General features: G+C 50.2%; 2 protein-coding genes across 14 annotated transcripts in view; one reads left to right on the top strand and one right to left on the bottom strand.

Annotated features, from left to right (window-relative positions):
• MARF1 (meiosis regulator and mRNA stability factor 1) overlaps positions 1-26,016 on the top strand; it is a 55,494-nt gene extending 29,478 nt beyond the window's left edge. For 11 of the 13 annotated variants that reach the window (XM_045875036.3, XM_045875035.3, XM_045875033.3 and 8 more), the window contains 5 exons: positions 2,281-2,493; positions 3,742-3,802; positions 3,890-4,015; positions 5,397-5,567; positions 7,111-9,768. In XM_045875036.3, coding sequence (XP_045730992.1) covers positions 2,281-2,493; positions 3,742-3,802; positions 3,890-4,015; positions 5,397-5,567; positions 7,111-7,355 — 816 coding nt within the window. In that variant the 3' untranslated portion in view covers positions 7,356-9,768. Of the gene's footprint in view, positions 1-2,280; positions 2,494-3,741; positions 3,803-3,889; positions 4,016-5,396; positions 5,568-7,110; positions 9,769-14,140; positions 14,384-18,648; positions 18,817-24,701 lie in introns of those variants that run through there. The other 2 variants (XR_006790788.3, XR_006790787.3) reach the window with 2 other exon arrangements.
• Positions 19,249-26,617, bottom strand: part of BMERB1 (bMERB domain containing 1) — a 115,190-nt gene continuing 107,821 nt past the window's right edge. The window contains exons 4-6 of the mRNA XM_045875022.2: positions 24,239-24,353; positions 22,848-22,930; positions 19,249-20,505 (exon numbers count right to left, since the gene is read on the bottom strand). Of these exons, the coding sequence (XP_045730978.1) occupies positions 20,393-20,505; positions 22,848-22,930; positions 24,239-24,353 (311 nt within the window). The 3' untranslated portion in view covers positions 19,249-20,392. The remainder of the gene's footprint in view (positions 20,506-22,847; positions 22,931-24,238; positions 24,354-26,617) is intronic.

Raw genomic sequence — 26,617 nt, 5'->3', positions numbered from 1 at the left:
CGAGTACTCTTTTAAGAATAGCACTTAAGATGAAAAGAATCATAGGAGAATATTACAGATGTAAATAAGCCCCCCTCCCCTGGCCAAGCTATCAAAATTGACCCAAGAAGTTAAAAATTAGACCAGTTGGGGTGCCTGTGGCTCAGTCAGTTAAGCATCTGCCTTTGGCTTAGGTCATGATCTCAGGGTCCTGGGATCAAGTCCCGCGTCGAGCTCCTTGCTCAGCGGGGAGCCTGCTTCTCCCTCCCCCTCTGCCTGCCGTTCCACCTGCTTGTGCTCTCTCTCTGTCAAATAAATAAATAAAATCTTTTTAAAAAAATTAGACCAGTTACCACAAGAGAGGCTGTAAGATCATTGAAATTTTACCAGTGAAAAAGACACCAGGACCAGATAGGTTGTTAACAGTTGGATTTTTAACTAGCTTTAAAGAATTACGCCCAGGGACACCTGGGTGGCTCAGTCGGTTAAGCGTCTGCCTTCGGCTCGGGTCATGATCCCAGGGTCCTGGGATAGAGTCCCGTGTCGGGCTCCCTGCTCCATGGGGAGCCTGCTTCTCCCTCTGCCTCTGCCTCTCTCTCTCTCTCTCTCTCTCTCTCTCTCTCTCTCTCTGTCTCTCGTGAATAAATAAATAAAATCTTAAAAAAAAAAAAGTTAAAAAAAAATAAAAGAATTACTCCCAACTTCCTAAAAACCATTCTAGGCCATATTAAAAACAAAACAAAAAGACAACAAAAACAAAAAACCTCACCACTTGATTTTATGAAGCCAAAGCAACTTTAACACCAAAAACCTAACTAATACAGTCCCCCAAAAGACAATGATTCTAAATAGGGTATTAACCAGTAAAGTCTAGCAAGGTGGAAAAAGAGTGCTATCCCATTGTTACCATATAACCATGTGATTGATAAATAATTCAGAGATACTGACAGAAGCTCTCTCCTTGGCCAAACTCGGGCCAGGCTCTTGGGAGCCGCCTTCTACACTAGACTGCAACCTTGGATGTCTTGGTAATTTTCCATCCACAAATATCCCCTCCCTCCTTAGCTATAAATCTTCACTTTTCTTCGTTGTATTCAGAATGGAGCCCAATTCTGCACTGAGGTTCTTTCCTTTTATTGCAGTAGTTCTTTTTTTTTTTTAATTTTTTTATTCTTATGTTAATCCCCATACATTACATCATTAGTTTTAGATGAAGTGTTCCATGATTCATTGTTTGTGCATAACACCCAGTGCTCCATGCAGAATGTGCCCTCCTCAATACCCATCACCAGGCTAACCCATCCTCCCACCCCCCTCCCCTCTAGAACCCTCAGTTTGTTTTTCAGAGTCCATCGTCTCTCATGGTTCTGCAGTAGTTCTTGAATAAAAACTATTTTTCCCACTAACTACTGTCCAGCTCTGGTTTATCCTCACAATATCACATCCAACATTTTCAGAGCTCTGTTAATTATCTTTAAGGTGAACAGTGGTTCTAGGTAGCGTAAATGGATGATCCAAGACAAAAGGCTTTCCATGGCCAGCTTGGGTTGGGAAATATCCCTTCCCTTGGAGATTGTCAGTGCACATTAAAGACTCTGGAAAGGTTTATGGTAAAGAAATTTGTTTACTTGAGGACAGAATAACTTCGGGGTTTCTTCCCTTAAGACTAATGTGGTCATCCTGCAGCACAGAGTTCCTTGGATCCCCACTTTGGGCGAGGGGGTTCATTGGCCTCAGTCCCTGCTGTCTGATGCAGTCCTCTCACTCTGGGGATTTGTCTCCCCGCCTCACTGCCTCCTTTTGTTTGAGACCCCATATCGGCCAGTTCCCTTCCTTTCTGACAACGCTATTTCCCCAGACCTCTGCCATCTTAGATGCACAGATAGAATTGAAGTTTGCTCTAAGGTAGCACTTTCTGTGGGAGGAGATCCTTGAATGAGAGCCCCCTCCTCCCAAGCTTAGTGCCCATTTTCAAGTTGACTTGGCGCCTTTTCACTCTCAGCTGAAGGCCCAGACTCCCTGGAGGGGGCGGGGCGGGGGGGGGCAAGGCTAGTCACTGGAAGTTTTTTTTGTTTTTTTTTTAGATTTTATTTATTTGACAGAGACAGCGAGAGACAGAACACAAGCAGGGGCAGAGGCAGAGGGAGAAGCAGGCTCCCCGCTGAGCAGGGAGCCAGACATGGGGCTTGATCCCAGGACCCTGGGATCATGACCCAAGCCGAAGGCAGACACTTAACCAACTGAGCCACCCAGGTGTTCCACTCTGGAAGTCTCTAATGCTACGTTTTTCTCTTGAACCAGGTTTTCACTAATGATAAGACAGAGGAGTGTGTGAGGCTCACGAACCTATATTTATTTGCCAAGAACGTGCGGTCTTTACTTCATACTTACCACTACCAGCAGCTTTTTCTCCATGAGTTTTCCATGGCCTATACCAAGTATGTCGGAGAAACACTGCAACCCAAGACCTATGGCTACAGTAGTGTGGAAGAGCTCTTGGGAGCAATCCCTCAGGTGGGTATTCTCAGAGGTTCTTGGAGAGTATCTTCCTGGAGAGCCCCAGGCTCACTCTCCTGAACACAGTCATGAAATGCTGCCAGGCTAATGAAATGGCAGGCATTTTGAAAAACGTACTGTTGGCATTAAAGGAATGATTCTAGCGTTTCTGCTTGATTGTGCAAGCCTTTATTAAATCCGTATATGCCAGGTGAGTAAGTTGCAGCCCCTTCCTCAGAAAGGTGTCAGGTGATGGACCGTCAGGGCACCTGGCAGGTGACGAGGCAGTGTGGTCAGCACAGCCCTCCATGGGTACCCTGAGGAGGGCCACGGGCAGGGCCCATGCCCAGGCTCGAGGTTTGTTCCAGAGCCGAGATGTCAGGGATTTATAGACATGAACCATGTGACGAAGAGGGGACAGTCTGGGCAGAGGAGATTGCATAAGCAGATGCAAAGCAGTGACAAGTAGTGTGGAACGTTGAGGGCATTAAAAACCAGGCAGGAACCTACCAGTGCAGTGAGAGCTCACTTAAAGAGGGCCTTGCTCCTCCGGGTGAGCAGAAGGACCTGGAGGAGAGAAGTGGGGAGCCTCAGGTTTGTGTGTGAAAAGCACCAGTGTCACTGCTGTGTCCAGAGTAGCAGGAGGGGAGGAGGGAGCTTGGTGAGGACCCTTGCCATGGCCGGAGCCCAGGTGAGAGTGATAACGAGACCGAACCCTCTTGAAAGTAATTCAAGAGACAGTGAAGGACCCAGGAAGGCTGAGATTGGGACTCAGTGCAGATGCATGTGGGGGAGTGCTGGGAGCCAGGGGCCTCTGCTCCCACTCTTGCTTGGCTGAGGAGTTGAAGAGAGGACTCTGTTTCAGGATTAGGACCAGGAGCTTAGTTTGAGGGGTCTGGAAGGTCCCCATTAGTTCTCTTAGGGTATATTTAGTTTCTGGAGAAAATAGGAAGGACTCTTGTGTGAGAACTGTCTCCTTTAACAGACCAGAACTTGTGTTGGGGAGATGGTCTTTCTGAGAGCCCTAAAGAATATTTTTAAAGCTGAGTCTCACCATTTTTAGACTACACGTCTTCTTGTAAGAGGCGTGTCTCTGCCAGCTTCTATTACTTTAGAAGCTAAAGAAAGTATAGAAAAATTTTCCTTGGCATTAGTTTCTAACTTCTAATATATTTAGGTCAGTGCAACAGGTCCCATTCTTCCTGGATTTAGGGTTTATTTCCCCTCCTTTTCCACTGCTTAACCAGTAGTATGTCTTGTGTGCAGGTGGTCTGGATAAAAGGACATGGTCATAAGAGAATTGTAGTGTTAAAAAATGACATGAAAAGTAAGTAAGCACCCATCCCCTCCCTGCTTCAGAAATCCCGGTTCTCTCACTGACTTTTCCTTCTGACGGCTGCTCTTGGTCCCCCAGGTCGTTTGAGTTCACTCGGGCTTGCCCCCACCCATCCTGAAAACCAACCCTTGGCCACAGAGTGCTTCTCGGAGGTGCCCGAATCTCGCACAGCCATGGAATTCGAACTTGAAGCAGGCAGTGATGGTAAGCAAGGCACAAGACAGCCAAGCTTGCGAAATTCTCAAAGAATTGGTGGGGTATGGGCTGGGAGTGGGCGGGGGCAAGGACCACAGTGGGCCATCTTCATGTATTCTCCAAAGCAGTCTGGTGTTCGGTTGGTAACAGAAAAATGAGCCTGCATTTCATAGCATTTTATGGTTCCTGGTTCAGGTTCTTGAAGGATGTTGACACCCCTGTAATGACAATATGTCAGCCCAGTTCAGACTTCAGAGGAAAAAGTTTTTCTGACATTTGTTAAGCAGTATTTTAAGACTATTGCAATAGGGTCAGCTCTGCTGCACACAGGGAGGGAGATGGAAGTCAACTCTGAGTACAAGGATGAACGGGGATGTTTTCATCAAGGAGCAGAGCGAGGGGAGCGGTGGGGGACACATCACCCAGTGGAAGACATCAGGGGTGGAGGAATGAGGGCCTTGGTCAGAGAGCAGAGGTGGGGAGTACTCGAAGAACTGACTTCCCAAGATGCCTAAGACTGGGTTTGGTAAGGACCGGACAGACACAGAAGGCCAAGGTCAAGGCCTAGTGGAGAAGAGGACACAAAAGGGCCAGGCTCAAGTTGGATGGAGAGAGTCTTTGTCACAGGGCCTCCCTGGGAGAGACTTGGTAATAATGCATAAATAATATGCAAAACAACATTGATCCACTCAGATTTTATGTGGAGCCTCCTTTGTAGATAGAAATCGACTAATTTGAGCTCTGTAGCAATTTGTAACTTTATTGAAAGACTTTTGAATCCATTGCTGCATATGAGACTTTTATCTTTGTATGACTCTGTAATCACTAATTGGAAGTGTTACTGTGGCCTGTATGTGGAGGACACATTTCACGTTTTATAAAGCATGGGAATGGAGCTCCCGCCCTCAGCTGTCAGCACAGCCTGCAGGGAAGTTACCTCCCTTCTCCGAATGAGGGACCCAAGTTCCAGGAGGTTAAAGAGCTTAACCAGGATCATTTAGTGAGGGAGTGATAGAACTGGGGCCCATGTCTTAGGATTCAGAGCTTTTACTCATTTTAACTACTTTATACCCCTTCCAAGGACTTATTTCCCCTCTTTGGATGCTGATTGTGGAAACTTTTTTTTTTTTTTTTGGCTTCTGCCCCTTGGGGCATTGCTGTTCCTGAGAACACAAATCAGGAGATCCTGGCTTGTGGCATTTCATTTACCAAAGAGTGATCCAGACCTTTCTGTTAATGGCTTTGTTGTTGTTGTTGTTGTTGTTGTTAACCTTGAGTTCTTGAGTACTTCCTGGCCTTTTTCATCTTGAAAGCTGAGACAGAAAGCCTCAGGCACAGACTTGTGATAGACTGCTGTCCTGAGTCGAGCCGGCCTGCCTTCTCTGTCTAGGGCCCCACCAGATAGAGCAGGAGCTTCTCCGCCTGACCAACGACTCCCCTGTGGACCTTCTGTGTGCACCCGTCCCTTCGTGCCTGCCGTCCCCTCAGCTGAGACCAGATCCTGTCATCCTCCAATCTGCTGATCTCATTCAGTTTGAGGAACACCCTCAAGAGCCTTCTGGTAGGATGCACTGTGGTCGTGGGGGTTTTCTCTCTGGGTTAAAAAATCAAAGCACGATGCCGGTAAGGGAAAAGTTTGACAGAGGTGGGGAGAAACTATATTTTCAGGCACAAGTATACCTGCGCCGATTATTCAGGACACTCTCTTCTGGTCAGTTTTCCTGCAAAGCTGGGTTCACAGCCCGGGGTGGCTTAGGGAGCCTCCAGCCCGGGAACAATGGCAGGTCTGGAGGGATGACTCAGCTGGGCCGTGAAGCCCACAGAGGCGTGTGTGGAGGGCTTCCTGGGCTTGTGTTGCCTGCCTGCATAAAGGTGCAGCAGCTCGTGGGCACACCCGGTACCCCACGTGCGTGCATGGCAGCTCTGGTCCGGCCTAGAGGTGAATGATGGCTCCAGGTCGGGGCCTCGTGAGGGGTATGAGCAGGGGAGGGAGGGCCATCTGTGACTTGAGCTCCGGGCCCTGCACAGGGAGCTGAGGAGGGACGCGAAGTTGGCTGCGGCGAGCACCGCCTGGTGCCGGCCCCGCACTTGGGCTCCCAGGCACACTCACACCTCATCTCACCGCAGCCCTGCAGGGCAGGCGATGGAGGGCACAGCTTGGCCTGCCACCAGCGACCACGCTGGCCCCAGGCTGCCGGACTGGAAGTGGCCGAGCTGAGATTTGAACCCCAGGCCCCTTGTCTTGCTGTATCACCTGACCTCCGGAGAGGTGGCCCATCTGCTCTGTCGAGGCACCTTCTCTGTCGCCTTCGTCTGCCATAATGGGTTCTTCTCCACTCCACTTACTGTTGCCAGGGGGAAGCCAGGGACAGCCTCGTGTTGCCCAGTGAAAGAACTGAGGCTGTTTATCGGGAGAGTAGGAGGTAGGGAAACCTGCCACTGGAAGAGTAACGTGTGACAGAAGCAGGAGTGTGCCCCTCTAGGAGGCACGGCGGGAGCTGGCGTGAGACGGATAGCAGTGCGCCCGTGGGGTTGCAGCTTTGGTGCATTTCGCCTGCAGCAGGCCCAGTACTCAGGGCTCGGCCAGAGAAAGAGCAGCCTGTAAACACTGCAGGAAAAATGGCTGTGTTTCACTGTCTCTATGCACTTCTCTCCCTGTCTCTGTCCGCCTTAGATCCACGCAGGACACAGCCCTCCGTCAGCGGAACGCGCTGGGGCTTCCTGACACTGAGGCCCCTCCTCGTGGGAAAGTCGTTAGGTCCCATGAGGCTCATGGGTCTTTAACGACCTGACACAGTGAATGGGCAGAGAATCCAAACTGGGGAAAAAATGCTTCTGCACCGTTGCCTGTTGAGTTATAGCCCAAAGTGAAGCTTCCTAAAACTGTAATCCCAGGGAGAGAGAGCTGAGGTGCCATTTATTTATAAATATCTGACTCACATGACGTGTTGGCCACATAGCTGATATGTAAATTGCAGCATGGGCGTGATGTTTGGTGGGTGATTTTTAAAAATATTTTTTGAGATGATACGAGGGAGAAACTAAAAACCCCACACGTCTTGCAGGTCCTAGAACTGAATGTGTTTGCTTTTTGGTGTTTACAGAAATTATGATTTTAAACCAAGAAGAGAAAATTGAAATTCCAGTACCAGTAAAGAACAACAGCCCAGCCTCGGACTCCAGCTTCTCTGGCATCTCAGCAGCTGTCCCAGTGCCTCCCTGCCCCTCCTCAGAAACCTCAGAGTCACTGCCCAGCAAGGACCCCGTGGAAAGCCCAGCCAAAAAGCAACCCAAAAATAGAGTAAAATTGGCAGCCAATTTTTCCTTTGCACCTATAACCAAGCTTTGACTCGTGTTTTGAACATAGAATTAGGATGGGGAAACACTGTCTGATTCTGCACACAAAAGTGGGTTCGAAAAACACAGCCTTTTCCGTTTGAGTGCAAATCCCCTAGAAGCCAGTTCATCTTCAGATGTATCCCATAATGTTTGGTTTCTTTTACATTGAACACAGCTTTAGAGCTGAAGTGTTTCTTTCTTTTTCTCCTCCTCTAATTATTTGGAAAAAACAAACCAAAACAACAACAACAACAAAAACCCCAAAAACCTCCTGGCATCTGTTAAGGAATCCTTAATACAGCTTACCAAATTTTTCTTAATTATTCTGAAATGTAATGGTGTTCCGTAAGGAGAAAGCAATGAGACCTCAGCTAGAAGGGAGTGGTTTTACTGCCATTAAAGCCACATCCGTGGTAGAATCTTACATGTAGCATAAGACAGCCTCTCAGCCTTTGCTTACTGGTGTTTCCAGACAGTACGAATCAAGTGCATGGCGTGTGATACCGCAGAGCCTGCTCGGCAGCCCTGCGCGTTCCCATACGGAAGCAGAAGGGCAGGTGAGGCGGGGAGAATGTATTTTCGGGCTGGATCTGAAGCTTCCTGGCTTCCATGTGACTTGTAAGCGTGCCTTGTTTGTTTTATTGAACTATGTCTGTAGTTGACAAATGTGGCTTCATCACAAATTTTTTTAACACTGTTTCCGCTTCGGGGTGCCACGTAGGAGCTTTCTAGAAAGTTGAGGATGTTTTAAGCTTCCCTTTTATGTTACGTTCCAGTGTGATATGGATTAGGTTAAGGAAAAGGAGATGGTCTTGGTGTCATGAATTTAAAGTCAGCATTTGAATTCCAGCACACAGTATTGTGTGTCGAGCGGCAGTGTTGGGAAGAGAGTCTGATTTTCTAAAATATGCATGAAATGCATAAATTACAAATCAGAGCTGAGGGGCGAGGTGCTTTAACAGGAGTGATATCGATACTCTTTCCACTAGGAAGAGACAGAAATTCAATCTCTACGTGTGAAGGCCAAGGTTGATCATCTTAACCTTATATTTGTAATTTTAAACCTGGTTTTGGTAGCTGGGAAGCTTTATGTGTGAGTGTGTGTGTGTGGGCGGGGAGGGGGGGCTCAGTGTCTTTTAATACTGTCTGCTTTTACTGTTACTTCTCGCTGTTGGAAGCATGTTTGGTTTTTTTGTGGTGTCTGATGTTGGCATTTGGGAAAAGCCAGCCTTTGAGGGAGCACTGCCCTGTGGAATGACCTTCGCCTCGAGGTGGCGGAGGCATCCGGTGACAGGTGGTCTCTCACCCCTCTTGGAGAAACCTGACATTTACAATGGGTTGTATTTGTTGGGCAAAAAGGCGGATTCATTCATAGAGCAGAAAGAACCTGTTGGCATAAGGTCTTCCACTACTGAGATGGTTTCTTTTGGGGGAAATGTTTATATTTTGTAATTTCTAGAAAGCCAGAAAATGGGCTCTGATTTCATAGCCAGCATTTTGATAAAATGCCACAAAACAAGGGCTCCAGAGAGATTTTTACAAGTCAGGTTTTTGTTCCCCAAAATCTTTAAGATGAAGCCAGTGGTTCCCAGTTCTCCACACATGGCCCCCAGTCGAGATGGAACAACCCTGGGAAAGCTTGCAAGCAGTATGGCCCTCTGCGAAGCCTCTCCGAATGAAGGCATTTCTCCTACAGACATAGTACGGCAGGAAGTCAAATGCAGATGTGCAATTTTTTTTTTTAAGAAGCTTTTAACCAGTGTGAGAAGGTTGGTGTCGAGAACCTCAGTTGCCTTATTCTGAGACTTCTTAAGGCTGAGTTTGCACTCTTGGACTTTAGTTTTGCTCACCTAGGGCGGGATTGACTTTAAAAACGTCAGAGGTACCATTACAAGTCATGAGGAACAGTCTCAGAGCAGTTTCTTTGGGCAACCGTCAAAGAAGAGCCTGCGGGTGCGCGCTGTCATGGGAGTGTGGTCAAACGCAACCGTTCGCTGGAGTCGCCAGCCAGTCTGGGACGTGTGTGTAACTAACCGTCACTGTTGGAAGAAAAGAAAAGAAATAACAGCGTGAGCTCGTTGTGTCCGTGATGTACTCCACAATGGCCAGTCTGATTGCTATCTATTTTTTTATCCAGAGGCTTAATTAAATGATGTGACAAAATGATGTATGAGAATTAAGACAAATTCTTTCTGGGTGGAAAGATGTACCAGATTAGATATATCTGTTTAAAGAAAAAAGACAAAAAGTTATCACCATAACCCCCTTTCCCATCTTGCACTGTTTGTTTCAGATCGGGCTTGGGGGAAGAGATGTTTTTCTTAACTGTCTACTTTTTTTGAACACTTTTTTTGTGGTTCAAGTGCTGTTTTGTGTGTTGGGACCAAACAGTTGTCAATAAACTTTACAAAGCAAGCATCTAATTTGAGTCTTCCAAGTGCTGTGTGTCTGAGGGGAGGGGTGAGAAGCCAGTCCGACTAGCCCTGTCCTCTTTTCAAGTTGGGTTCCCCCAACTTCTCACCCCTTCTGAAAATCCAGCTGTTGGGGAGAGTGAAGTAATCTGACATTCTCGGGGCCCTTCTCACTTAGCCTGCAGCCCCGGCAGGTGTCTCTCTGTACTGCCTGCCCGCCTCATGGTTAGGGCCCTCCGAGGTTTCCAGCCGAGTCCCAGTGTATGATCACATGTGGGGCAAATACAGTAACCACAAACACCTCTGGTTAGAAACCTGAGATAATCCCTCGGATCTCTCTTCCCATGAGAGAAATCCATTTTGCAGGCTACCTTGTTTTTGGTTACTGCCTGGCATGCTTTTCCAGTAAGCCCATTTGGAAAAGACTTCTTTCACCGATTCCACGGTGAAGCCCTTCCCCTAAGACCGCCGTGACGCCCGCCCCCCACCCCCTTGCAAGAATCTGAAAGGACCTAGAAGACACTTGAATGTTGGGGTGAATTGCTTCTTCATGAAGTGCCATTTTTTAAATTCCAACACTAAACAGCTCTTAAAGACCGTTGGCAGTCCTTTCCAAACATCCCTCGTGCTAGCAGATCTTTGCAGAAAACCTTGAGCTGCTACCATGCCCCTATCGAGCGACACGGGGAGGCACTGTAGGTCTGGACTGGGATTTGCATCGGGGCATCGCATTTCTCTCTGTGCGTTTCCCTCATGGTCTGGAGGTGGTCGCTTTGAAGATGGCCGGCTGAATGAAGGCGCACCTGTCCATGCAGAGGAGACTGGTGTCGACATCTAGAACCTGGCTCCTGATGCTTCACCCTAGCTGTTCCCTCCACCATGAGGAGCATGGTGCTCTGGGATGTCTGACCTCTGCTTTCTAGCAGCTTCACGTGGGCAGGGACCCAGTCATGGCTCAGAAGCATCCCCGCTGCCTCCCCCACCAATGGGCTTGCTCCGTGGATTGGGACAGGTCACATGTTGGCCCTGGGACTGCGAGAGGAGCAGGCACCCTGACTCACTGCCCCATAAACCAGCGGTCGGCGTGGTCCCACCACTGCCTTGCTGGACCTGCACCGCCTGACGGCATGCTCCCGCGGTAGCCGGCCAGTTTCCGGGCTGCTGCTGTGTTAACAGCATCAGCGTCACCTCATGCCACTCTTTGGGGACAGACTGAGCCCATTTGCTTGTTTGCATTGATACTTCCCCAGGAAAGTTCTAGTCTCTCCCTGGGAGGAAGCAGCCCTGGGAAATAGGAAGCAGCTGCTCGCCTTTGGGACGGGGTCAGCAAATTATGAAAATGGCAACAGAGAGAAGCCCTCACTTCTCAGGTGCACAGGGCCAGGAGCCTAGAAGATCTCAGCTCCGAATATAGAGGACCAGGACCTTCCTCAGCGAGACGAGGAGAAGAATTAGCACTTTCTGGGTAGGAAGTACTTGGAAATGGGGGACTCCGAGCACAGAGGAGGCGAGCGGAAGCTCAGTAGCCACTGCCGCAGGGTGGAGAAGCCAGGAGCTGCTGCAGCGGTCAAGGGCGGGGTGGCGCCATCTCCGACCGCTGCAGGCAGCTCATGGGAAGGCCTCTGCTTCCACCTCTGCCAGGAAGCCCTCCCGGCTGGGCTGCAGGGCCTGGCACGGGAGAACCCCCACTCCCACCTTCCCCCTGCCTTCTCCCTCAGAGTTTCTGATGTCGCTCACAGTGAGTGCAGACGAGCCTGCCCACGGGCCTGCAGGGCTCCCGCCCTCCGTGTTAGCAGCCTCTGAATCTGGTGTGGGGCCTGGGTGCGGAATCAGGAAAGACCTCTCCGTTCTTGAGTAGAATCCCTGTTTCGCTCCCCTACGTGAGGAGGATAATAGGGTTTTACACATGGACTCTGAGTCCTGACCCCTGCCAACCTCCTGCATCTCCTCTCTGTTCTGAGTGAGGGCCCCAGGTTTTGTTGGCTGTCATCTGGAAGCCACCTGTAAATCCCGGAGGCCGTCCACAGGTCCCTGCCACATGGGCCTCCCTCAAAATGGCAGCTTAGCTCATCAAACCCACGAGGAGAATCTCCAGTCTACTGAGAGAGAGCCCCGCAGAATGTAACCGAACCAAGGGAGCGGCTTCCCATGGTCCTTGCCAACGTCCATCAGGTGGAAGCCAGCCACAGGCTCCCACACGATCCTGGAGGGAGTGACTGGGGAGGAAGGAAAGGAGTCCCGGGCTAAATCCGCTGAGGGTCAGCAGTCAAGTTTCAAAGCGGCAAGAGCCCTGATAGACCCACTTGCTGTCCACCCATTTTCCACCTCCTAGCGCCGAGGTTTCCAGATGGGAATGGGAGGCCACAGAGGCTGACCAGAGAAGCACCCCCTCTGACCCAGCCAGTAATTCTGGGCCGGCCATGTGACCATTAAAAAACAGGACAACAGGCCCAAAATGGAATTGCTGATGCTAAGCTGCGTGTCAGCACACCGAGACGTGACTACAATTTCGGCGCTCCCAGAAATGGAATCCTAAACCAGTCAATCAGGAATCGTCTGATCAGCACTAGCCAAGTAATGGGCCTGCCAGACCCCTGTCCTCCCCTAAAGGAAGGTGGCCTTGCAATAGCCAACCTGCTTGTGTGCCTAGTATAACTTCCGGTTCCTGCTCCCTCCTGCGTGTAACAGCTCCTCAGAGAGAGCCTTCCTCTCTGTTCCACTGGTACTGCCTGATTCGAATTGATTTTTGCTCAAGTAAACTTAATACTTTTTTAAAAGATTTTATTTGTTAGCGAGAGCGCGCAAGCAGGGGGAGTGGCACGCAGAGCGGAGGGATAAGCAGGATTCCTGCCGAGCAGGGAGCTAGATGCGGGGCTCAATCCCAGGAACCTGGGATCATGACCCAAGCTGAAGGCAGACGCTTAATGGTCTGAGCCACCCAGGCACCCCTAAACTTAACATTTTTAATATGCCTCAGTTTATCTTTTACCGTGACGCAGGCCAGGGCAGGCCTGGCAGACCCCGTGCTGGGGTCTGGGAGACCCCGAGGAGTACGAGTGCCCAGAGCTGTTGCTGTGAGCCTCACCGGGAGACTCTGCCCAGGATAAAGCCCTGGAGGGAGGCAGGCAGAGAGGCAGACAAACACGGAGTCCAGGTGACAGTGCTTGAACCCCTGGACTCAAGGGTACCCCACACCTCGGCCCGGGAACCAGGAAATGCTCTGATGTTTTGGCCTCTTTGGCTTCAATTTTGGTTACTTATGACCAGAGCATCCCACTGCAGAGCTCCAGCTCCACATGGGGGGTAGGGGGAATAGGGGGACAGAGGGGGCCACTGAGAGTTCCTGACAGCCTCCCGTGGCCTCCTGTCCCCACGCCATCCTCCTCACCTCCTCCAACTCTTCTCCGTGCTGCATCTCGCTGCTGAAGTGCGTTCTCCTTTAGGGCCATCCCTGAACCCCAGAGTCCAGTAGCTGCCCCCTCCCACGCTCCCGCGGCCTCTGTGCTTACCACCGTCCCAGTGGGACAAAAAGTCCACAACCGTTCATCAAAACCCAAACCCACCGCAGCTGCCCTTCCTGTGGGCGGAGGGGCAATGAACTACCTTATCAGTAGAGAAATAAACCTTGGTGGGGAGCGTGGGCCCTGGGGCCTGGAGTCAGGCTAGCATGAAGGCCGGAGGGAGCTGCATTGTTCCAATAAAGTGGGAGGGTAATTGCTCACGAGGGGGCCCGGGGACAGAGGTGAGCCCTTTGGCGGCTGGTAGCAAAGCTGGTGGGAATAGGAGCAGTCGATCTTCACTGGTGTGTGTGGTTGTGATGTGAACCCACATCCACCTCCATACACATTTGGGAAGGTCGGCTTCCTGTCCCGAGGCTTCGGGCAGCTTGGTTTCTGTGGTGAGTTGATTGAGGAAAGGAGGTGAGTTCCACATCCGACTTGGCAGGAGAAAGGAGGGGACAGCTGTGGGAAGGGATGTGAGGGGTGTGCAGAGCTAGTGGGGGCGCAGTCCGGTCATGTGTGACCTGGGGTGGGGCGGCCGTAAGCCCCCGGGAAGGTGCGGACACCTTGGGGAAGCATGTGCAGTGGACTCCAACTGACATTCAGGTTACAGTAACTTTTGTCACTGCAGCCTGTTCACGTGTCTGCTCACTGTCGGCTTCAGGAAGGGAGGACCCAGCGGGTGTCACTCACCCTCTCTGCCCCAGGCCTTCCAGAACCATAGCAAGGCTTGAGCAGCCTTCTGATCCCTCAGCTTCTTCCCTTCAGCTGTGGCCAATAATAACCCGCTCTTCTAAGTGCGTTTTCTACCATGTGCATTGTTCTAAGCCCATCCCGCACAGCTGATGTCTCGTTAATGCCCCAGTGTTCTCTCCATCTTACAGGTCTGGACACTGAGGTGCACAGAGGGGCAGAGATCTCCCAGGCTCACCCAGGGAGAGGTTCAGCTGGGATTTTCACCCAGGCAGGCTGACTCCAAGCCGAAGCCCTTCAAACCTTCTAGATGGCTTTCCCTTTTGCTAATCCTGCTGGTCAGTGGGTTTTGTTCGGATTTACTGCCATTGAGGAGGCCTCCCCTCCTTCCGCCCACCTCGCTCCTGTTGGATGTCCATCTCTCTCACTAGAAGGTAAGTTGCAGGAAGGCGGGACCCTCCCTGTCTGGTTCATCTGTGTTCCCTGGTACCCACCATGTGCTCCATTCCCTGGCGGAATTAAACACAGGAACGGATGGAAAAATGACCTGACCTTTGTTCCTCAACTAGCTTCCCTGTGTGTCTTGCCCCAGCGCAGGACGCCCACCCAGCTGTCCTGTGGTTGGTGGCAGGTATCCGAGCCTTGCTGCTGGCAGTGGGCCCATTCTAACTGCTTCTTCTCAAGCTGTATTGGAGCTGAGCTGGTGCATTCCCACAGCTCAGGGCTGCCCGGCTGCCACGGAGCAGAGAGGTTTAGAAGAGGCTCAGCTGCTGCGGGCGTGGCCAAGGCTCACCTCTATTCGAGGACAGCTCAACCGGGAATGGGGTGCGAGGCTGCTGGGCTTAGAAATGAGAAATAAACACACTGAGCCCGACTGGCACCCTGCTCTCGGACTCAGGTCCCAGCTCTGCCACGGACATGCTGTGTGAACTTGGGCCAATCACTGCCCCTTGCTGAGCCTCAGTTTCCCCAGCTGCCACATGGAAGTGACGACCTCCCCCCCACTGCGATGGAACAGTGGGTGAGGGGCCACTCTCCTGCCTGATGCATCTGGCTGCTGGGCCAGCACCTTGCTGAAACTGCTCACACCAACCCCATCCTATTGCAATGTCCCCTGGGCCCTTTTCACAAAGTTTTGGAGGCCACATGATGTGTGGGTCAAGTTGGATGCTGCAGAACACCCGCTCCTTGACACCAGCAGGTGTTCCTTCTTCCTCCCCAGCTGCTCCTCCTGCTTGCTCCCTTAAACAATGGTGTGAGCAAGGGTGAGAAGCCCGAGGGACGGGGAGGAAGGAGGTGGGGAAGGCCCTGGAGGTGCTGACTCACCAGGCCCCAGCCCCAGGACTTGACCATGAGGGTGGGGGGCAGGTGCAGGAGAGCTGGAAACCGGCCAGATCTGCACATTAGGAAGGTCACTTTGGCTTCAGCGGGGTGTACAGGTAGGTCAGAGAAAGAATTGGCAGGCAATCCGAGAAGTTCTTGGCACAGGGGATAATGTATGAGGGCCCAGGAGAGGGGCCAACAGACCGCATAGCCAGAAGAACCGTAAAATCCCAAGAAAGCTTCGGTGCCCCCCAAAATGAGGCGAGCGGATGCCATGGGGCCAGGGATGTAGGGAGGGGCCAGGTCCAGAGTGCCTTTTCATCCACACGAGAGACTCTGGATTTCAACCGAAAGGTGTAGGCACCGTTTTGAAGAGGGGAATGACAACTAGGTTTGTGTTATTCAGAAAAGCCGCTGGCCACTGTGTGGACCGTGACCAGGTGCTAAGGAGGCTGGTTCAGAGCGAAAGGTAATGGTGGTTACACTGGGGGTGTGGTGGTATGCACAGACTCTAGGGAAACTTGGTTTCCTAAAGCTAAAGACTTGGCAATTGGGTGGATGTGTGGAGGAATAAACGAGCCGAGGTCACATCCTAGGATAATCTTTCTTGAGATGGGAAACTGCAGGGGAAGCTGAGGCAGTTTAGGATGGGGGTTGGCCAACTTTTTCTTAAAGGGCCAGCGTAAATATTTTAGGATTTGCCAGCCATGGGGTCTCTGTCACAAGTATTCAACTCTGCTGTTGTAGCCCTCAAAGCAGCCGGAGACAATATATACACAAATGCTCTTGGTTACCTGCCAACAAAACTCAATTTACAATAAACAGGTGATGGGACCGTTCACTGGCCCCTGGTTTAGGATATGTCACATTTGATGTGCCTTCTCTGGTTCCAAATGGAGAGTCTAGGAAGCAGTCGGGGAAGTGGGTCTGAGTACAGGAGAAAGGTCTATTCTAGGTGAAGGAGGGAATCCAGGAGCAGTCCGGGTGCAAAGGCCTTCTACGGCCAGGAGTGGGGAAGAGCAGAATGCTGAGGGCCAGGCCCTGAAGTCAAGGAAGAGAGAATGGAGACTGGAGAGAGGTCCTCCCGGGTGGTGGGAGGTTCGCCTCGAGATGGGGCATGTTGGCAGTGTCATAACTGGGCCATAACACCCTACAGAGCTAGTGTGAGGGTTGACTGTGTGGGTGGGATGTAAATGTGGGGTGCCAGAATATGCCACCCCAAGGAATGCCCCTTTGGCATATGGATTATTTCCGAGCTAAAGGCCCTTGAGAACCAACAAGTGCAGAGAAAGCTCTCCTTTTATAAACGCAATCTCCCTTTATAAAGGAAATTTCCATTCATAAAAGATGTCTCTCTCCCACACCAGGAGGAGAAGTCTCATCAGTGGAGAAGGCAGGTCTTACATCTGCATAACAAACCTAACCACACAACTCTTGTTTACCATACTTCTTCTGGCCCTCTTCCCATAACTTGCTACCCTATTGGAAGCCCCAAACCCCTTTTCCTTTTAGTTCAGATGGTATGTGGGTTCAAGTTCTAAGGACCTCTTTGGGTTGTTCATTGCCCAGTGCTCCCACATGTACTTGTTTTTCTCTTGGTCTTCTGTCTTTGGCCCAGCTCACTGAAAGGACTCCAGCTGGAAGACATGAGATGGGTAAAGAAAAGAATTTTTCCTTCCCTACATAACCACATGATGACATCCCCAGACAGAGGGGTCAGGGATAAAAGAGTGACAGAAACCAGATTTAAATAGGGTGAGGATGGCACTAGAGATGGGGAATGAAGACAGCAAGATGGCGGACAATTCTCAACATGTAAAGCTATGAAGATGGACAGAGATGGTGGCTGCAGGGGAAGATGGAATGGAGTGCTAGTTGGTTGGTTGGTTAGTAATGGGAGAGATTTGTTTCAGTTCTGATGGGGAAAGAAAGACCTTTTGAGACTACAGGAGAAGGGATGGATTAATGATGATTCCACCAACAACAACCCGTAGGGCGTTGCTCAAAGGACTTGGGAAAACTTCACCTGTACGGTGGAAGTGATGAGAACATATGCCTCTGGTGTTGATGTGAGGAGCTACAGAGAAAATGCACACGTGGCTCTCAGTAAATGTTTCTCCTGTTGTATCTTTTCTGCTCCAGCTTCCAAAATGAGTGAGTCTGGGTCTGCAAGTTTTCCTGGCTTTGATGGCAGCCCTAGTGATCTGGGAACATCTTGAATTATTACTTTTTTCTGTTCTTGTGTGAAAGCCTGAATAAATGGTGGGGACTTTTGTTTAAAACGAATCAGTAGAATTAGCAGGAACATAAATTAGGTGTACCCCAGGGCTCAGGGGATGTACTAGAGGCAGGATTTTTATGAGGGTTTCGATCTCCTTTGGCTCATTGGATCAGTGAGTGACTGCTCTCTAATTGGTCTGAGGTCAAGCCTTCCAGACCCATGTTTTCTACAAAGAAAGAAGAGTGGCAGCCCCTTTGCAGCCTGGGTTTTTATTGCAAGAGTGGGAAGCATCCGTGGAGTGGCTTGAAGAGCGTTCCCCTCCCCCCCGCCAAAATTCATGTCTACTTGCTATCTTAGGATGTGACCTTATTTGGAAATAGGGTCTTTGCAGAAGTCATTAAGCTAAGGATCTACAGGAAAGCATGGTGGGTTTAAGGTGCACCTTATAAGAAGAGGATAGGACACAGACACACACACAGAGGACAAAATCATGTGAAGACAGAAGTGGAAACTGGGGTGATGAAGCCAAGGAATGCCAAGGGTTGCCAGGAGCCACCAGCAGCTGGAAGCAGTGAAGAATTCTTCCCTAGAGCCTCCAGAGGGAGCATGGCTTTGCCAACATCTTGATTTCAGACCTCTGGCCTTTGGAACTGTGAGAGGGTACATTTATGTTGTTTTAAGCCACCCTGGTTGAAGTACCATGTTATGGGAGTGTCCTGGAAAGCTCACAGACTCTGGCTTCATGCTTGGTCTAGGGTAGAGAAGGAGGCCATGGGGTCCCCTAAGGCCAGTGTGGTGGCACAGACAGTGGCCAAAGACAGCCTCTTCTGCTTCAGAGTGGCAGGAAGTGATGTGCAGGCCAAAGCTCAGACTGAGGCACAAATACATCTGAGACAGTGGGAGGGATTGAGGGTGTGCTGCCCCCTGGGGGGGCCATGGAACCCAAGGCTCCAGGGTCCTCAGTCAGAAATACTTTGTGTCAACTGCAAAGCTGCTGTGACTTGAAAGACCTTCAGATTCACTTTTGATTTACAAATATTTTTGAAAAAGGTGACCCTAAGAACTTTATTTTTATCTTAAGGAAAAATCAGAAATTCAGATAAAGCTCTGTCCCCCATGGTATTTATCTTGACATTCTTTTTTTTTTTTTCCAAGATTTTATTTATTTGAGAAAGAGCATGAGCACGGGAGGAGCAGAGGGAGAAAGACCATCAGACTCTGCACTGAGAATGGAGCCCGATGTGGGGCTCAATCCCAGAACCCCAGGATCATGACCTGAGCCAAAATCCAAGAGCCGTACACCCAACCAACTGAGCCACCCAGGTACCGTGACATTCTTGATAATACTGAAAAAGTAAAAACAGCCTAAATGTCCGATAGTAAGGAAAGGGTTAGATAGATTATGGCATAGCCACAAGATGGATTACTAAGCAGCCATCGCAGATATTTGTGAAGTGTTTAATGTTACAAAGAGCTCTTAATGATGTGGGAAAATGATAGTGATATAACGCTCAATGAAAAAAACTGGTTATAAAATGGTACAATATGATGCTGATTGTGGGAAAAAAGAACACATGAAAGGAAATCTGCCAAAAGGGCAGTGTGGTCTCAAGTTGGAAAATTTGTGGGAGATACGAACAGAAAACAAGAAACTTCTTTATACTTTCTATACTTTTAAAAGGTTTACTGGGTACATGGATGACTTCCATAATCAAGAAAAAAGTAAAAAAAAAAAAAAGCGTTAAAAATGCTGTGTACATGGTTTCCATTTTTATTTTCTCTGATGGATGATTGCACATCAGCGAATCTTGAGTTACACGAACTACATTAGGCCGGTCACGACACACACACGTACAGAGAGGTCACACGGGCTGTGCCGAGCTGGCTGTAGCAAATGTACATCAAGTTACACAGGTGGAATTATTAGGCTGATTAAAATACACCACCAAACGATGGGACACGGTTGGGTCAGGCCACCTCTCCCGCCCGCCACTGCTGTTTCCGGAGGTCTGTGTGTTAAGCTGGTGAGTGGTGTCCTGCTGGCACTCCCTCCAGTGGGCCACAGTGGGTGGAGGGCGCCTGAATCAGCATCTGCTCTGGGTCCCCTTCTCATCTGCCCATGCCTGGTGTTGGAGCCTCCAGCTCTCCGCTACCTCTTCTGAGCACTGGTTGTGCCCCAGCCCAGGCCCTCATCCCGGCTGTGCTCCACACACCTGGGGCAGACATTGCAAGGGAAGGAGTAGCCAAGAGCGAATGGACACACTTCTGATGTGAACTGTGCCCAGACACAGGAGGGGAGGAAGCAGGAGACGTAACCACAACACCACACACAAGCTCAGTCTTTACAGATGGGCCCTCGTGTCTCCAAGATGCATGGGCTGTGTGGAGCCCTCCAGAGCACAGCCCCTGGGAGAGGACAGACGGGGGACAGGAGCTGTGCCCATCTGGGGCAGGCCTGATAGCAGAGCTAGAAGGGTGGGTGGGGGATGTGTCCAACATGGTGCTAGATTGTTGAAAAGTCACGACTATACACACCTGGGGATCATGCCCCTCTCCCAGTTCATTCGCACAGTGGGTTAGATAAAGATAGATAGCTAGAAGTGGAGATAAACATTTTCAAGGGAGGACCTTTCCTGGTGGCTGGATAAACAGTGAGACAGACTCCTGGGTTTGGCATGCTCTGGGGGGGGCCATGCGACGGTGAGGGACTCCCTATTGCTACACTCTGTACAGGGCGGCCGGGCCCGCCCGCCACGCCCACGGCCCCTGGCGGCAGTCACAGGCTAGCCTTCAACCCCTTCCGCCTTGGAGAGCTCTTGGGCCCCGGTGAAATGGGGGCTATGAAGACAAGAGGGTGGGGGGGGGTCCCCGTGGCCCTGGGGGCACCCCACGTGGGAGGCTACATGATATTGCACTGGGTGGCCCCGCAGCAATCCTTGATGAGTGCCAGACCAGTCTTGGCCACTGTGGGCTTGCTAGGTGGGGGCTCTGCTTTCTTCTCTGCTCGGGAGCCTGCAGCAGGATAGGAGCATGGAGGGAGAGAGGGGAAAAGGGAGAGAGGAAGAGGTGATATAAGGAGAGCCCTGACCATCGGCAGCCCCTGTCCCATCCCAGCCCCTAGTCAGGTCTTGCTCCAACTCCCCAGATCAGGTTGGGTGCAGCGCTGGCATGTGTTTTATATGGTTCCAATGACTGTTCCCACCCACTGGCTCTCAGTCCTCAGCTTCCAGTCACAACCTTTAGCTCTTATCCTATTCAGTTCTCTTCGCGGTTGTATCTGCCAAGCCTGGCACAAGGTCTGGCACTCAAAAGTATTTGGTGAATGGATAAATGGGAAATTTTGTCACTTTAACATGGGGCTTCATGTCTTATGATCATACATTATCTTTTCTGATTCCTCCAACACTTGTTTTCTGTTATCACTTCTTCCAGAATGCCTATTAGAAGTAAGTTGGACTTTCTTATTCTATCTTCCATGTTTTGGAAGACATTTCCATCTCTTTGTCTCTTTGTGGTACATGCTGGTTAATTTCCTCTGCTCTGTCTTCCAATTTATGAATTCTCCTTTCAGCTCTGTTTAATCTATGAGTTTTTACTTCTGTGACAATACTTTTTTTAGAAACCTAATTGTTTGCAAATCTACCAATTCTTTTCTCATGGTATCCTGCTATTTCATTTTGGGTTTTATCCCTTCTCTCTTTCATCATTTTAAATATACTTAGTCTATTGTCTCTTTTAGATAGTCAGTTATCTCTGGTTCTTGGGAGGACATTCTCTTTGTGGCATCTACTGACTCCACTCATGGTGGTTCAGTTCTTATGGGTTTAAAATTTTTATCGATAGCTCATTTTCATGGAGGTTGTTTTATCTGTGGGTTACATATTATGGGATGCAGAAGATTCCCCACTGAGCAGTTTTGCATTTGCTTTGCTGGGGTCTGAGATTTCAGTGGCTTTATATTAGTTTTAATTTTTCAATTTTAGATCCCAGCACTAGATGATTAGGGTAAATTTGGACACTTGGCCCCTTGCATGGGGTACAGACTTGGTGTTTTGATTTCTTGATAGATGACTTTTTGCTATCCATAACCCTGCATAAAAGGCAAGTTTCCTTGCCCCTTCCCCACACTGTTAAGTGGAGTTTTTCTAACTGACCTTTCATGGAAGAGACAGTCCACTGAGAATGCAGGATTTAGGCAAGGACCATGTGCCTTGTGATATTAGGGGCCTGCAGAAGGTACCTTCTTTCTTTATTCCCTTGCACTCTACCCCACATTTCACGGGATGTTAATAGATGGTCAGAGAAAACTGAGTTTGTGGCCATAGTAGATGGTGGCAGCCTTTTGAGTTTTGTCTTCCTAGCAAGATTCCCAGTCCCTTCATTCTGATAACAGCCAATGTCCCTGTGGCTAGAGGAGTAGGCTTGCAACGCAGATCTGGCCAATCATAGTACCCCAGCCTCTTGATGATGGTGATGGCCTAGGGGGTGGGAACATGATCTGAGAAGGGCCAATCAGAATATTCCCCTGAGATTGATGTGTTTGGATACGAGGAGAGAGAATGTATGGTGTGGTCTTGCTGCTGCTGAGTTATGGTTCTGGAGTTCAGGCCCCATGAAGAAGGCCTGTGTAGTAGGAGAAAATGAAACTCACATACAAAGAGGGGCAGAAATAGAAACAGAAGGAAAACAAGGGCATTCTAACAGTGTCCAGTCCCCAAAGCTGGTTCCTGTTGCTCTTCTTCCAACAAATCCCCCTTTTTGCTATTGCAAATTTGAATTGGGTATCCGTTTCCTGTAACTAAAAGGAGCCTCACTGGGTCGACAAAGAGAAGCAGGACCTGTTATCACTTTTATAGGCTAATAGACATTGGCACCAAACAGAGGGTCAAATACGTAGCATTTCCCAAACTTGTTTCACACAGAACCCTTTTCACTCTGATTATCAACAGAGGTTGGAGTTCCCTGAGCCTCAGCCCCCACCTTTTTGCCTCAGTGGCCACGCATCTCCTAAGAAATCCACCAAACCTGTGATTGTTAAGGGACAGCTGCTGCCAGGACCAGCTACACAGTCTGCCGAACCCAGGGCAAAATGAAAATGCAGGGCCACTTGTTCCAAAACTATTAAGAACCTCAAGACAGCAATAGCAGAACATGAAAGCAAGCACAGTGCCCTTCTGGGCGTCAGGGCCTGGGCAGCTTCCCTGGTGGCATGCCCATGAAGCTGGCCCCAGCTGCTGCCATCGTGTGCCCAAATCTGGTCTCTAGAAAGCATTTTGTTGTCCCCACTCTGGCTCTCGGACCTCTTTTAAATTTCCTTTTCTCCTGGATGGGGGAAGGAGGAGGAATGCACTCACTGGCTGGAGATTTGGTTACTTTATCTAGAGGTTTTAACTTGATTCTCAGGAAATCCGCCATTTCCTTGTCTTCTTCTTGCTCCCTGTGAAGACAGGTGTGTAAAAACAAGAGGGAAGTAGAGTAAACAAGGAAAGCATCAAGGAACTGAGGAAATGGGGCCAGAGGTTAAGTGTGTGGGGCCATGAATCAGGCTCTGTGGCTGGTGTGGGTATGCTTTTGTGTGTTATGTGCGGCTGGTGTGAGTATTGTGTATTATGTGTGGCTGGTACACGTATGCTGCGTGTTACGTGTGGATGGGAAATATATGTTCTGTGTTCTTTGTGGGTGGTGTGTGTATGTTGTTGTGTGTTATGTGTGGATGGCGTGTGCATGTTGCATTTGATGAACTTGCTCTGAAGCACAGACACGTATCAACAATGGAGTAACTGTCTCCCCAGGGCCAGGGTGAGATCCTGGGGCAGAGGCAGGGCCATGCTAGGACCCAGCCTCTGGGGGGGGTTCAGTGAGCTGAGTAACACCCCCCTGACCCTGTGCCCTTAAGTCACCTTACACATCTGAGCTCCCATGAGGTATGTGGCAAGTGTCAGAGAGCAAGTCACCTGAACTCTTCCAAGGGTCATCAGGAACAAAGTTAGCGGGCCCAGGCTGGCTGAGCCAGGCGAGGAGCATTCCAGCCTTCAGAGGACCCAGGAAGACACAGACAATAAAGAGCTAGATGCCTTCTGGGCTGGAAGAAGCCCTGTGAGCCTCTTTCCTTGTGGGGAGCTCCAAAGGCCTGGCTCCAGGACAAAAATACTCAAGAATCAACATCCGCATCTTCCTATGAGCAGGTGCCCTGTGGCTCCAGGGCCGGTGGTTGTCCAGATCAAGTGGCAGGTGCATCTGCAAATAGGAGACCCTGAGGGATAGGGAGGGGTGCTGGAGCCACCAAGGTGGGGAGGGGCGAGGGGGAAGAGCACAAAACCGGGAAGTGGAGAGGGCAGGCAAGGAAGCAAGTCAGTTCAGGGGGCAGGGTTTCTGCAGAAACCCACAGAAGTTTCTGGAAGTGGCCTTGATGAACAGTGTGCCTTGGGAGAAAGGTCAGGGAAGAGAATGTGTAGGACGCTCTACCATGTGTCATGGGATGTAATTCCTCCCCAGTCACCTCCTTGAATAACATTTACTTAAGAACAGGTCTTTGCGAGACTTTTTGGAGCTGGATTCCAGTTCCCTTGGAATGTGCAACAGATCCTCAGGCCAAGAGGCTGGGGGTTCAGTTGGATCCAGTGTGTGGGAGCATTTGCCGAGGCCACACCTGTCAGGCCAGGCCGTGAGTCCCTGCAGCAGAAGATGGGGTTGGGAGGAGGCCAAGGACTGCGTTCTAGCAGCACGGGGACGGGAGCCCACTCACCTTAGCCGCTCGACCTCTGCATCATCCACCAGAAAGTCTCTCTTCTGCACCAGCTTGTGGATCTTCTGTATTAGCTCATCTTCTCTCTGCTTCTGCGGCTTGGTCTTTTCTTTTTCTGGGAAGAAAAAAAACACCAGCAAAGAAACAGTCGAGTGTAACTGCTGGAAGCACGTGAGTCCAGGGGCCAGGGTTGGGTTCCTGGCTCTGCCAGGTCACTCGCTGGGTGACCTCTTCAAGGCTCAGTTTCCTTTCCTATAAAGACACTGGTGGGGCTTAAAGGCAGTGGCATTAGTATATGGCTTAGCCCAGAGATGGCCCAGTGGCAGGTACTAAGGAAGTGGGAATGATGAAACAAGGGGATCATGCAGAAGGCAAGGGGCTTGGAGGGCTCAGGCAGGGGTGCTGGGGGAGTTACTCTACAGCCAGGAAATCATCCATGCTGATGGCTCTTGTCCTGTCCCAGATACCAAGGGCTGGAAGGCCAAAGAGAAAAAAAAGACCCAGGGCTGGAGATGATGACTGAGAAAAGGAGGAGGGCAGAAACTTGAACCTGCTTTGGCTCCCTCTGTTCAGACCCCTTCAGAAGATAAAAAGTGTGGGGCGACTTGTCTGCAGGCACCACCCACCAGCTTCCAGGCACCACCCACCAGCCTCCAGGTACCACCCACCGGCCTCCAGGTACCACCCACTGGCCTCCAGGCACCACTCAACTGCCTCTAGGCACCATCCACCTGCCTCAGGCATCACCCACCTGTTTCCAGGTACCACCCACCTGCCTCCAGGCACCACCCACCTGCCTCCAGGCATCAACCACCTGCCTCCAGGCACCACTCACCTGCCTCTAGGCACCCCCACCTGCCCCCAGGCATCTTCCAACTGCCTCCAGGCACCACCCACCCACAGGCAGGCACCACCCCTTGCTTGGTGATGTGATCCTTTTGCTTGCCAACATCATCCACCTACTTGCCAATGAGAATTGCCAGCTTGCCAGCTTCGACCCTGCTTGTTGGCACCACACACCTGATTCCTAGCATCTCCACGTGCTTACCAACGTGATTCTCCAACTTGCTTCTCATCTCCTCCAGCACACCTCCTTAGCACAGGCCATCTCTTCCTGGACCATGTGTGCCCTCCTAACTGGACTCCCTGGCCTGTCACCCCAACATGACTGTGAGCACCCACTGTAGAATCAGACAATCCTGCCTTCACACCCTAGCTTCTCCTCTCCCTAGGTATGTGACTCTGGGCATGTTCCTCAACCTCTCCAGGCATCCAGTCTCTCAACATAGATAATCATGAAGTTGCTGCAAATTTTAAGAGAGAGAAACCAAGGAAAATAGTAGGCTCACTGCCTGTATGTAGTAAGGGCTCATGAACTGTCAGCTGCTCCTATTGTAAGCTATCATTTTACATCATCATTGTTGTTTTAATGATTAAATGCTCCCCTCTTAAATATTTACTGAATCAAGTACAGAAGAAATACTTAGTTAATGAATAAAAAGCCAATCTCATAGCATAAGTGTGCAAATGAGAAGTGCTTCATAAATTGCAGCTATTATATTTGTATTCCCACGAGCTCGTCACTTTCTTTTAATCTCTGTTTCTCAACCTTGGCACCGCTGACATTCGAGACTGGATCATTCTTAGTTGCAAAGGCCGTCCTGTACGCTATATGGTGTTTAGCAGGATCCCCCCCACCACAGGTGTGACAACCAAAAATGCCTCTGGACATTGCCCAGTGTCCCCTGGGTGGGGGGCAAAATCACCCCTGGTTGAGAACCACAAGTTTAGTCCTTTTTAACAACCCTATGAGGGAGACACTATTTTTATGTCCAAGGGGAAAGTGCCATGGCCTCTCTAGCTGGGGCTATGCATCCCCAGTTCTGAGGTAGTGGTAGGGGCAGTGGAGGTGAGATGACACATCTTGGCTTGTCCCAGAGGAGCCCTCAAGGCAGACAAGGCCCCAGGCATTCTCTCCAGCCAGACATCTGCACCCACCACCGGGGAGCTGGTGAATGATCTTCTGACCCTGGCTGGAGAGGCATGAATTTCTTGGCCATTCAGTGATCTCTTTCTTTAATACCTTTATTGATGTGTTGCCAGGAGCACTGTTTCTCCCTCCCACCCCCCAACCCCCCACGCTCAGCTGAATCCATCTAGACACCTGACCCTGGTCCAGGAATACACAGAAAGACTCAACAAGGAGTCCGAGGAGAAGGTAGGGAGAGGTGAGTAGGAAAGCAGAAGAAGAAAGAAAATTTTAATATGTGAATTTCTGCACAAAGGTCACTGGGAAAACTTGATTTCCTGGGAGAATCAAGGGGACCAGCATTAAGGACCTGAGCTCTATTGCTAACTGGTCCCGTGACCTTGTCAACC

This window comes from Mirounga angustirostris, unplaced genomic scaffold (assembly GCF_029215605.1).
Source record: "Mirounga angustirostris isolate CCGP_5_RB_7025 unplaced genomic scaffold, mMirAng1.0.hap1 SCAF_5, whole genome shotgun sequence".
Classification (NCBI taxonomy): domain Eukaryota; kingdom Metazoa; phylum Chordata; class Mammalia; order Carnivora; family Phocidae; genus Mirounga; species Mirounga angustirostris.
The sequence above is the reverse complement of the archived record's forward strand: the minus strand, read 5'-3'. Positions and strand labels throughout refer to the sequence as shown.